General features: G+C 43.6%; 1 protein-coding gene across 2 annotated transcripts in view; it reads left to right on the top strand.

Moving 5' to 3' along the window:
• Positions 1-563: 563 nt before the first annotated feature.
• CCDC113 (coiled-coil domain containing 113) overlaps positions 564-12858 on the top strand; it is a 158023-nt gene continuing 145728 nt past the window's right edge. The window contains exons 1-2 of one of the 2 annotated variants that reach the window (XM_029609252.1): positions 564-747; positions 7909-8035. In XM_029609252.1, the coding sequence (XP_029465112.1) occupies positions 632-747; positions 7909-8035 (243 nt within the window). In that variant the 5' untranslated portion in view covers positions 564-631. The remainder of the gene's footprint in view (positions 748-7908; positions 8036-12858) is intronic. The other variant, XM_029609251.1, reaches the window with a different exon arrangement.

Genomic DNA, 12858 nt, shown 5'->3' with positions numbered 1-12858 from the left:
ATGTCAAGGCAAGTCACTCTCTTGCCCATCTCACTTGTCTCTCCATACCCTTTCCTTATTCTGTAAGAATTGTGAACTATTTCATAACTCATTACATTACGGGCTTCTATATCGTTAGACAGCTCATATTTTCATTTTATTAATGTTTCTTAGTGAAGATTGCTCCAGGCAATTAAAACCTGTTACAGTTAAATAACTTTTCAAGTTTCAGAATGAGAATGTGAATCCCACTGTCCTATCGTGAGTGTACAGTTAGCTGAATACCTTATACAGAATGTTAGTACACAGAAGGGAAACTGCATCACTTTTTTTTTTATTCCAAACTGATTTCTCTTCCCTTCTGAAAGTGACCGTTAAGAATTCAGAACAGCTAAGTATTAAAATCATAAATAAGTCAAAAGGTGTGTGCGCGTGTGTCTATATATATAGACAGATGCAGATAAAATGTAGAAAATCTAAAACTGATTTATTGATTTGTTATTATATTATGAACCAACTGGATAATTCTTTGTTTTCTCCTGCCCTTTCCCACAGCTGTTACTTTGGTAACAAGGGCGACACGTCTGACGTCATCCCAGACAACATAAACGTCGCAATTCGATGACGTACACCGTTATTTACCTTAGCAACCATGGCGGACACGGAGACCGAGAGCGTGAAAACCGACTCCCAGACAGGCGAGGATTTGGGGGGCCTGGTTTCCGAACTGAGTATAGAGCACCTGAGGACTCTCATTGAGCAGACCAGGTAGTGCTTTCAAGAGAACGGTTAGTCGGTTATTGATTTCCCCTGGGATTTCTGTAGTAGCTCAAGGCGAGTTACGTGCAGGTACTGTAATTGTTGCCACCATAGGGGATGATAGCTCTCGTGGCCACTCACTGGCTGGTGTTAATAGCAGATAGTACTGGATGGTAAATCGGAATTCTGAGCATTTTGAGATTTGTACTGTTTTTTATTTATTTGAGAAGAGCGGCGTATGTAAAATATGTAAAGTTTTTTGTTGTTGGACTCGAGGTGCCAGAATGTGCCCTGAGGGAGAGGTCTCTGAGCTTGGAATGTATCAGAGCCAATGTGGCCAGGTGTCTTATCTTACATATAGGGTGACAATATAGGCCTGTGTACAGAGAGACCAATTAAGTCAGATTTGGGTTTATTTTATTTATTTATATTCCACTTTTCGGCACTTCAAAGCAGACTACATTCAGGTACTGTAAGTACCCCTTACCCTCCCCTTTTTTTGGCTGGTAAGATATATGCATGGAATAGAAAATATATATGTACTTTTGTCATTCATAAAAATAGCATATATACACATACTTATGTGTATGCAGACCCTTTGAATATTTATAACACATCATTTTCTCAGAGCAATTGTAAATAAGGAGAGAGAGAGATGCGTATTCATGTCATAAGAACACCTGCCAGTGGGAATATCGTAATACTACAAGGACACTTCTGCCCCATTAACAGGTGAATTTTAAAAGAGCGGCATGAACTAAAACCAGGAGATATGTGAATATGTCTGGCTGGTGCGCACCGAGCAGATTTTTAAAGCCACTGGAATATGCGCATATCTCCTGCTGCACGCACAAAATTTTTTTTCTACAGAAGGGGTCTGGTATGGGCGTTCCTAGATTTCTCAATGAAACCAGCATGTAAATACTTATACGCGCAAGCTCGCCGGGTCCTCTGCTGCGTAACTTTACTTCTGCTATGGATGGCATATAAGTCATAAAATAAAAAAAATAAATACAAAGATCAGTGGGGTCATAGCTAATGGGGGAAGGAGGGCTATTAAACAAGGGGGTTTGGAAGTCCTATCCTTTGCCTGGGCGAACTGGCAACGAACTGGTGGAACTGGCAATGGCGTGGATGTGCGCCCCTTTTAAAATCCCCCCCCAACTATGTGATGGAAGAAGGATTTGCATGCACATGCGCACACCCAATTAAAATTGCGTGCAAATATGCGCACGTGCAGCATATTTTAGAACATGAGCACATATACATGCGTATGTTATAAAATAGCCGTGACCCTGGGTGTGAGCAGCAAAAGGTGCCACCCGCATGTCTCTTTAAAAGTTACCATCCCCATCTGTGTGCTCCTTTTCTCTACAAGATCACAGAAATATTATTTTGAAGCACTGCATTCTATGCATTTGTCTTTTTCAGCAGCACCCTGTTTTTGCTTTTCAACAGGGAAAGAATTTTAAGGACCAGTTAGTGTCTCTCTTATTTTTTACACCCATTCATGACTCTTCCAGACTTACTAGCCAACAGGGGCTTTTTAAGTGTTGTAATTGCTCCATTTGTGGTTGTTCTTATGATGTACGATTTTTCGGAATATCTCCAGTTATCCTTGAATCATTTAATGATATTTGCTTCTGACTGCAATACTTGCTATTCTGTGTATCCCTGTAACCTGATTTATATTGGGACAATGAAAAGGAAGATAAAAACCCTTGTCACGGAACATCTCGGCTATATTAGGAATGCCTGAGGGAAAGCTCCACTGGTGGAACATTGGTTACAGTCAATTCCAGACTTAGGCATCAAGGGGCTCAAATTATAAAGGGCATCTATTCCAAGTTTTATATTCTTATGTCCCCTCCCCAAACATCTATATTGCATTTCACATTTTTCTTTGTAACCACTTTGTGCCTTTAGGGAAAAGGTGGATTATCAAATGGAAATAAATACTTACAAAGACTTACTAAATTTCAAGCTTTACATGTTTAGGTAATTCTACGGGGGCAGCTTAAGTTTATTTTTACATCGTTTAGGACCTCAGCATGTCTTAATCTGAACCTGGTTACAGTTTGTAAAGAAGTGTATATCAACACCAGGACTAGACATTTAGCATGGGCCACCTTAAGGCACAGCCCAGAAGGGAATTCTGATCCCATAGCATTTCTCTAAACAGGGAAATAAGAAAGCAGGCCCAAGAGCAAACACAGAGGCTTTGGGGACGAGGAGAAGGCAGCTCCTATAACAAGAAGTCCTATTGCTGTAACTTTAATTTTTTTTTTTTTTAAGTATCTTTAATCAAGAGACAAACCAGTGTAAGAAAATGTGCACTAGACAATGAGCTTCCAAGATACAAAACAGGGAAACCTCTGTCAATATGAACAATGAACACACAGTGTCTCTTGAGAAACATTTTATCGTTCCCTCTCCCCCAGACCCCCAGCAAGAACTTCTCATATAAAAAAAACCTCATCCATCCAGTCAGTGTTCCACACCCATATGCACACAAACCCACTTGCACAACCCAACCCAAAAGAATTAAACTAAACAGCAAAGGAGAAAAGAAAGGGAGGTAAGAGATCACTTATAAGTCCCTACAAATGAGACAATATTAGAGCAAGTACCCTGAGGCAAAGTAGAACAAAAAAATTGCCAGAGGAGAAGCTTCATTTGCTACCATTGTATTTTTCTTGACCTGTGGATCCAGCCATGCGCTGTAATTGGGTCGATGCTTGTCCTATGAAATGGGTCTCTGAGTCATTTTTCTGTTTGGGAGTGGATATAACTCCGGATTTGGCCCAGCTCGGGAAGCTTAACTTTTTTGTTGCTTGTTTCAGGCAACCCAGCATATGATTGCAATATGGCAAGATTTTCCGCTTTCTCTTTCTGGTCGAGTTAATCCCCTTCAAATGATTCTCCTACCTAAATGGCTCTACTTATTTCAAACTTTACCTTGTTATTTTACCAACCAGGATTTAGCATCTTTAGACCATCTTTTATGTCAGTTTCTTTGGAAAAATAAAAGGCCCCGGCTCACCTGGGCGATGATTCATCGAAGAAAAGAGGAAGGCAGTTTGGGTCTCGCGGACCTGAGAGCCTATAGTGTAGCCTGCAGCTTACGACATGTTGCCATCTGGTTATTAGAAATGTCTTATTTCGCCCCACTTGAGTTTGAATAACTGCTTCTTCTGTCGGGTCTTAGTCTCCAATACTTTTTGCATGCTCCTCCATGAATGGCCCCCAAGTTGTTGAAAACTGGCTCCTTGTACTTTCCCCTACTTCGAGCCTGGAAATATTTTTGTACAGCATTAAGCTTAAATAATAAAGTTTCTCAATTTCTCCCCTTATTTGGTAATCCTGATTTTACACTGGGGCTGACTAAGGGTGTCTTCACTAGGTGGGCTACTCTAGGGTTGAAGTGGGTTGGACAATTGTTCTCGGAAGAGGGGTTGGTTAAACCTTTCTCTAGTATATGGGAGAAATTTGACTTACCTGAGACACATATGTTTGCTTATTTTCAGGTTCGGAGTTATGTTAGGTCCCTCCGCAACTCGGACTAGAATAACGATAAAAGAGTGTGCTCTTCTGATATATTGGACGTGGAGGATCCATTTCCCCACTCTATATCGTATTATTATAAACTTATTTCGAGTCTGAAGCTTCAACTGAATTTCACAGGTTTATTGGTGCAGTGGCAGGGTGAACTTCCTCTCAGTATGAATGCTTCTCAATATGCTCTGTTTCAGCGTATTCCCTCGATCACCTGCGGCCAAGATCTCCGAGAATTCAATATAAATTTCTCATGCGATATTATTACTCTCAGGTCCGGACCCACTACCTCAAAATTGCTACTTCGCCTATATGTGAGAAGTGTATCCAACTCCCTGGTACTCTAGGTCATAAATTTTGGGGCTGTGTAAAAATTCAAGTCTTTTGGAAAGCGGTCAATGCTTATATTTCTCAGGTTGCTGAGATTCCCCTCCCCTTGCAGACTCATGTTCTTCTTTTTGATCAATTGCGTGATGTAGCCTTGGGACAATGGAACATAAGAACATAAGAAATTGCCATGCTGGGTCAGACCAAGGGTCCATCAAGCTCAGCATCCTGTTTCCAACAGAGGCCAAAACCAGGCCACAAGATCCTGGCAATTACACACACACTAAGAAGATCCCATGCTACTGATGCAATTAATAGCAGTGGCTATTCCCTAAGTAAAATTGATTAATAGCCATTAATGGACTTCTCCTCCAAGAACTTATCCAAACCTTTTTTGAACCCAGCTACACTAACTGCACTAACCACATCCTCTGGCAACAAATTCCAAAGCTTTATTGTGTGTTGAGTGAAAAAGAATTTTCTCTGATTAGTCTTAAATGTGCTACTTGCTAACTTCATGGAATGCCCCCTAGTCCTTCTATTATTCGAAAGTGAAAATAACCGAGTCACATCTACTCGTTCAAGAACTCTCATGATCTTAAAGACCTCTATCATATCCCCCCTCAGCCGTCTCTTCTCCAAGCTGAACAGCCCTAATCTCTTCAGCCTTTCCTCATAGGGAAGCTGTTCCATTCCCTTTATCATTTTGGTTGCCCTTCTCTGTACCTTCTACTACTGCTACTGCTGACTAGGAAAACCATTCTTTACTATTGGGTGGGGGACAGACTCTCCTAATTTGACATATTGGAAAAATCAAATTCACCTTCTTTGTCTGAATGAGAAATTAGCAGAGCGGATAGATTATATACCGTAAGTCCCGATCGTTCTTGCTTATTTGGGACGTTTATATCCAATCCTTGCCCCATAGAGCTCACAGCGCCACCTTTAACGATTTCTCTTTGCCCTCTGCGCACTAACCCTGTTTAATTTTGCTTGTTGCTATGTTTCTAAGCCCTCTGTGTCTTGTTAGGCCTTGGAGGGGAAGGGGGAGCATCGGGCGCCTCCTTTTAGAGGGTGGCTGTAAAGGTTCCACCAGCTGCTCTTTGTACATAATGTATACTTGTACATTGCCCATGCTTCAGGGTTGAGGGGGGTTGGGGAGCTGGGGATCAGTTGGGTGTTTAGTGCTTATATTTGTCAATCGGTCTTTAGCATTTCAGTCTTTGATTGTATTATGTTGTGAAAATCAATAAAGATATTTAAACATAGAAATAATTCACCATAAGTTGCTCCCACAATGCTATGCAGGAGGGATGAGGCATATCCAAGTGGTCAAATTGGCCTTTTTAGCAAGAATTATTGCCAAATATACAAAACAGTATGCAAATACTGCAGCAGTATAGAAAACAGTATGCAAAATCCAATATCCCCGTCACTACCTCCAACATCAACACAAAGGGACTACATTCAAACTCTTTCCCTACTATATAATCTAGCTATGACCAAAAAGGCCGTAGTCAGTTATACCACAGAAAAGAGTTTAAGAAAGTGCCATTTTCTATTTGGCATTTAATGCAGATCTCAGAATCACAAAACTGATGTCAACTGTGATAAGCTGATTTTTAGCCAAACCTAACTGACCTGAATAATTATCAGCTGAAAATCCATCTAAACCTAGACAGGTGCACCTAGGATACTAAGTCTTGTTTGCTTAATAGCTAGTGCTGAAAATCGTAGCACATAGGGACAGTAACTTTGAAACTGGGCACACTTTGGCATGTGTGTATTGGCGTGCATCCAGATATGGAGCCATTTTATAACTCGCATGCACGTTATAAAATAGCCCGGCTGTGTGCATATGTGTGTGCAATTTTAAATGGGCATGTGCCTAGGCGCACAAATCCTGATTCTACCACATAAGTCAGGGTATTTTATAATGAGTGCGCATGCACACCATTGCCAGTTCACCCAGTTAACGGCTAAGTCCTCCAAACCCCCCAATTTGATAGCCTGCACTCCTCCCAATTACCCCAGAACCTTTAAACTTGGCAGAAATGCTGGTGTTATTTAAAACTTACACATCCTCCCTAGCAGACATAAACTTACATGGCAGTGGACCTGGGAGCACAAGGGTGCGTAAGTATTTATGCGCACCTATCTTGGCCATGCCCCAAAATGCCCACACCTGCCTCTTTTTTTTTTTTTTTTTTTTTTTTTACATAACGGGAGATATGTGTGTATCTGGGCGGCTTTTAAAATTCAGTCGGCGCATGCAAGCTCGACTTGTGCGCACCGCCCCTAATTTATGAGCGCACCAGGCTTTTAAAATTCACCTCTAAGTCTTCCTGGAGAAACAGGCCCTTCCCAAGCATCCTTCCTTTCTTCCGCTTGGGTAGTCAGAACAGCTGATCATGCAGCTGAACAACCCTGCTCCTCACCAGTGCTAGCTCTCAGAAGCCAGAATAGTTTTCAGGGAACTTCCTCTTCTTCCAGGTAGATAGAACAGCTGCTTGAGGAAGGAGGGATTGTAGGTTGGGAGGTGTTCTGGACAGAGGGGGGGGGGGGGGGGGGGGAGCAATAGCTGCTGGGATTATTGTTCAGCTGTTTTGGCTACAGGAAGAGTGTGACTAGGTTGAGAGAAGGTGGTGGCTCCAAGCAGCTGTTTTGGCTGCTGGATGGGATGGAGACAGTATGGGGGCACTTTTAAGATCAGACAGGAGAGAGGGGATAGATGGCTAGCTTCAAGTGCAGGCATACAAGCTATCCTTATGCCTAGGTTTGGTTGGCTAAGCTTGTTGGTGATAATGGCTTAACTTTCTTTTTCTGCCCTAACCCTGCTCCTGGGACCACCCAGAATTTAAGCAGCTAAATTTAGCTGCTTATCTCCAGTAAATCTTCAAAGCTTTATCTGTAGCCAGCTGAATCCTTACATAACCAGCTAGATAGGTTTGAAAATTGACCTCCATAGATATCTACATCACGTTACATTCCTTGAAAACAGACACAATGAGGATTTTAAGGAACAGATACAAATCCCTTTCAGCATTATCCCTCTTCTACCATAGCATGGTCCTGTAGGCTTTGCTTAGCATGTTTGTGATATGACCAAGTATATTCTTTACATTTTCCTGGTTGAAAATTTATAATTGAGCTTTGTGTCCTAATTCATATGACAGTGTAATCAGCAATGCTATTGGGGTCAGAGTTCTAGTTGGGGAAACTCTGCTTTCCGAGACAGCTCCTAATGTACAAGGTCCAGATCTCGCTCAGTTACACTCTGTCTTTCAGTAATGCCATTGAAGTTCTCAAAGCGGAGGTGGATATGTTGGAGAAAGTTGTCAAGAGGATAGAGCCTAAAGATTTGGCTCCTCAGCCCACCACAGACTTGAAAATGTCCAGTGCGGAAAGCAGGGAGGTAGGCCTTAACTATTCCATCAAAAGTCTCTGTGACTGCATCAGTGTGTGTTTATGAGGCAATTTCCAAAAGTCCCTGGGTGGGTTCAAAGTTCGCAGCTACTTTTTACCTGCAGATTTGACCCCAGTTCTCAAAGGAAAAGTCAGATTGCACTTTCCCTATGAGTATTGCCTGAAGAAAAAGTGCCTGCAGAAATTTGCACGTGCTTTTTCTGCGGATATTTTCCCTGGCAAAAGCAACACACATAGTTCTGAAAATGTAAAACCAAGCATGTTGTTGCTTCCTCAGATCTAGCCCTGCCCCGGGAACACTTCATGAGAATGCAGGTAAAAGGACGCATGTTGTGGAACAGCATGCATACTTTTACCCATTATACAGGGTGGGCAATTTTGAAAGGGCCCTTCTACCTTTCAAATGACTTTTGAAAATTGTACTCGCCAAGCCCAAATACTGTATCTTTGTCTCTGTAGTTATTCCACTCTGAGGCCTATGCAATAAAGTACATTTTAAATGTTTTACTGTGCACGTCAGTAAAATTTTTACATACATGTTAATATGAGACTTAATGTGCTGTGCAAAATATTTGACCAAGGGCCTGATAAAACTTACCATCAGTACTGCGGCCTTGGTGCTAATGTGGAAATTAAATTTGTTTGTATTGATATCAAACAGGCTGATGCAATATCATGCGTAGAACCTAGCGCACAGGTTAATGAGTGCTTGGACGCGAGTCCATAACCCTTATGAAATAAGGGGATTAGTGCATCCAAAACGCGTGTCCAAACCAGCACGGAGCTAATAGCGCTCATCACTTATAAAAAAAAAATAAATGTGCGTCTGGCGTGCACATTTTTACTCTCAAAAATTAATGCCTATCCTGGAGCAGGCATTAAGTCTTGAGGAGCTCCTAAAGTTAACAGAAAAGCAGAAAATACTGCTTTTCTGTAGTTCCTCCGACTTAATATCATGGTGATATTAAGTCAGAGGAACCGAAAAAAGGAGTAAGTAAAAAAAAAAAAAAGTCTTGCCCGCAGTCAGGTTAGGAAAAATAGATACTCAATTAACTAGCGTCCATTTTCTTTAACCCGTAGCTGTGCACAGGTTAAGAAAATGGACGCTCTTAATTTTAAGAGTTAGGCCGATGCAATATCGGCTCGCGTAAAACTGGTGCTGGTGATTACCTGCTCTCCTAACCCATGCACTTCTCCTGTGCACCTGATGCCGAGGAGCTGCTAGGGCCGCACAGTTTGGCTAGCGCCTCCTTTTTAGCATGACCCCCTCATTTAAATAATGCATCGGGTGCGCAGGAGAGGTGGATGGGCGCATTAGGAGCACGGGCACTCAATCATAAGCACCCGTTTTACGCAAGCCTATATTGCATCAGCCTGGCTTTTGCAACCTGAAAACCTTCATACTAATTGGCCCTTTCACTTTGAGTCAGTTAGCATGGGTATTTCCTATCCTTCAATCTCTAGCAAAAAAAATGTCCTCCCTCCCTAATCCCTCAAGTACCATCAAATATCCCTCCACAAGGCATCCCCTTTTGTTTCTGCTTCCCCTTCCCTGCAAAGGTATCCTCCTTCCCCCAGCCACCTGCCAATCACATGATAGTGGTGAAGCATCTTTAGAAGCATTATATGCTGGCGACTTTGGTTTGATGTCTCTTTTGCCCTTGAAGATCAACTCCTCCAGAATGTAAAGACATGTTTCTGGAAGATTGGGTGGGTCAGAGGGGATGCCTATCAGAGAAGTTGATACGGAAAGATTGATGTCACTTAGGGGTGTGTAGGGGGGTGGTTTGGAGAGGAGGGATACGTTTTTTGTTTTTCACTGGGGTTCATCAGAAAGGAAATTTCCCATGCTAACCAGTCCAAAGCGAAAGGGCTGGTTAACATGGGGGAGTTCAGGCTGCTGTGTGTACAGAATACATTTAACATCTCACCCAAGGCAGATGTAAATTTTTGCCTTTACTCCTCAGCAAATAGCAGGTGAATGGTATTGCGTCCGTCGGTCTCAGACGGCTTCGACCTCTGTGCCTCACCTTTCTTCCTGCTCTCTCCTCTAGCCTTGGGAAGATGGCTGTCGCTGCGTCTTCATGCCGCTCTCTCCGGCATCCCCGGAACGGCAATGGCAAGGCTATCCGCCATGTTTCTCCTGAGGGCCTCCTAGGGTGCGCGTGCGCACGCCACCTACGTCTTTATCCACATCATGGCGGGAACCTCGGGATCATCTCCCTCGAGTGACATCACGCCATCCGGGTATTTAGCCTGCCCTTCGTTTGCTAACAATTCGAGTTAGCAAGGATTGGCATGCCTCCAGTCTAAGCTTCTCTGCCGCTTCCGTGCTGCTGCTGGAAGCTCTCTCTGCCCTTCGGGGTCATTCATCTAACCTGGGTACCCGTTCCTCGGGGGCCCTTTGCTTTCTTTCAGGTTCCTATCTGGGATACCAGGTACTCACTCCTCGAGGGCCTGCTCTCCCTGGCCTGGAGCCTGCAATCCAACTACGTCTGCCTGTCGGGATCTCCATCTATACAGCTACCAACTTAGTGAGTAATCTAACCTCTGTCTGTCTCACCTACAGCTCAGCACTGGGAACCTGCATCTGGAACTCTGTATACTACCGTGTGCTGCTAACATCTACCTTTGTGGGATGGGTCTCCTCTGCCGAGGGCCCCTGGACTGCTACTACTGGATCACCTCACTACTGCCACCTCTGGTGATATCCAGCTGTATAATAAAGACAAATCTTCTGTGTTTGCGTGTCTCGAGTCTAGCCTAGTACTGCGGTTCCTCACGGGGCTCCTCCCCATGGGGGTGGTCATTACCGCAGTACCCAAGAATCCACTCCAACACCTCAAAACCATAACAGATTGCTAACTCCATGGATTCGGCTCAGCTCACCGCATTGCAGACCATTCCAGGCCTGGCCCAGCGAATCTCCGAACAACAGAATTTGTTGGATAACTTGACTACTGCCTTTAACCAGTTGCACGCACAGATGAATACACCGACCTCTGCAAGTAAAGAAGTTACACCGCCAGAAGTGACGGTCAAGACTACTGTACCTCTATCTGCTCCAACACGCTTCTCAGGTGAAGTTTGGAAATGTAGAGGATTTATCAATCAATGTTGCATGCACTTTTCTCTGCAACCTAATCATTTTCTTACAGCTTATGCCAAGACCACTTATATCCTGTCTTATATGGACAGAAGAGCATTGGCTTGGGCCTCTCTGCTGTGGTAGCGCAGTGATCCTATCCTGAATGATCTTGCCGGGTTCCTTGAACTGTTGAGATCGGTGTCCGATGACCCTGCCCAGTACATGACAGCAGGATCTACCTTGGTTCATCTAAAACAAGGTAATAAACCTTTGCCAGACTTTGCCATATAATTAAAGACGTTGGCTTCAGAATTACATTGGGCCCCTAGATGCCTGAAGACCCTCTTCTTTGAAGGCCTGAACTCCCGGTTAAAAGATGAGCTGGTGGCTTGAGAGATGCCTGAGACCTTAGCAGAATTAATGAAATGGTCAACGAGGATTGATCACAGACTTTGTGACAAGGTTCAAGAGGTCAAGAGCCCCAGAAGACCACTTCAGGGAGAGACTCTAGTTAAGTCTGTACCCAGGCTTATACCCTTAGGTCCTGTTGCTGGCAAAGAAGAACCAATGCAATTAGGCTGCAGTCATCTAACTTCAAAAGAGAGAATAACGCGAAAGAGGTTGGGACTATGCATGTATTGTGGACAAGCTGGTCATGCTATACAAACATGCCCTATATGTCAGAGAAACTGGCAGACATAAGTCCTGTGGGAGGCCTCTTCTTAGGTCTAACTGCACCCTCTCCTCCACTCTCTCTTCCTGTATCCTTAATCTGTGGACCTCTAGAATATCAGACCCTTGCCTTGGTGGATTCTGGGGCAGTGGGAAATTTCATTTTGAAACATCTAGTGGAACATTGCGAATCCCCACCACGACCATGACGTCTCCACTACTCTTGTCTTCTATTCATGGGGAGCCCTTACGGGTGAAGTAACCTTGCTCACAGAACCAGTGAGTTTACGTACTGGTGCTCTTCATACAGAGACTATTTCCTTCTTTGTGCTAGAGAAGGTCATGCACCCCTTAGTACTTGGGCTACCGTGGCTGCAGAAACATATGCCACAATGCAACTGGGCCACTTTGGAGCTTTCACGTTGGGGTCCAGATTGCCGTGGCAAATGCCTGATGGAAGTTTCTCCAATATCCTGCATGCCAACTATCCCATTGTTGCCTGGGTTGCCGCCTCAATATGCATCTTTTCAAGATGTATTTTCCAAAGAAGCCGCTGATGTATTGCCTCCACACAGATCATATGACTGCACCATCAACTTGAAACCTAACACAGAACCACCCAAAGGAAGGGTTTACCCTCTCTAGTAGAAAATAAAGCGATGTCAGAGTACATCCAGGAGAACCTTCAGAAAGGCTTCATAAGACCCTCCAAGTCTCCTGCTGGTGCAGGCTTCTTCTTCGTGGGGAAGAAGGACGGAACATTACGTCCATGCATTAACTACAGAGGTCTAAACGAGATCACTGTAAAGGACCGCTATCCCTTACCACTCATCTCGGAGCTATTTGATAGACTACAGGGAGCCAAGTTATTCTCCAAGTTTGATCTCAAAGGAGCCTATAATCTAGTTCGCATTCGCTCTGGCGATGAATGGAAGATTGCTTTTAATACCCAGGATGTGCAATTTGAATTCCTGATGATGCCCTTCGGCCTGTGCAATGCCCCAGCTGTCTTCCAAAACATGATGAACGACATTCTGCGTGATCTACTCTAC

Source organism: Rhinatrema bivittatum, chromosome 7 (genome assembly GCF_901001135.1).
Source record: "Rhinatrema bivittatum chromosome 7, aRhiBiv1.1, whole genome shotgun sequence".
Lineage (NCBI taxonomy): Eukaryota > Metazoa > Chordata > Amphibia > Gymnophiona > Rhinatrematidae > Rhinatrema > Rhinatrema bivittatum.
Note: the sequence above shows the minus strand (reverse complement) of the source record. Positions and strands in the feature narration are given on the sequence as shown.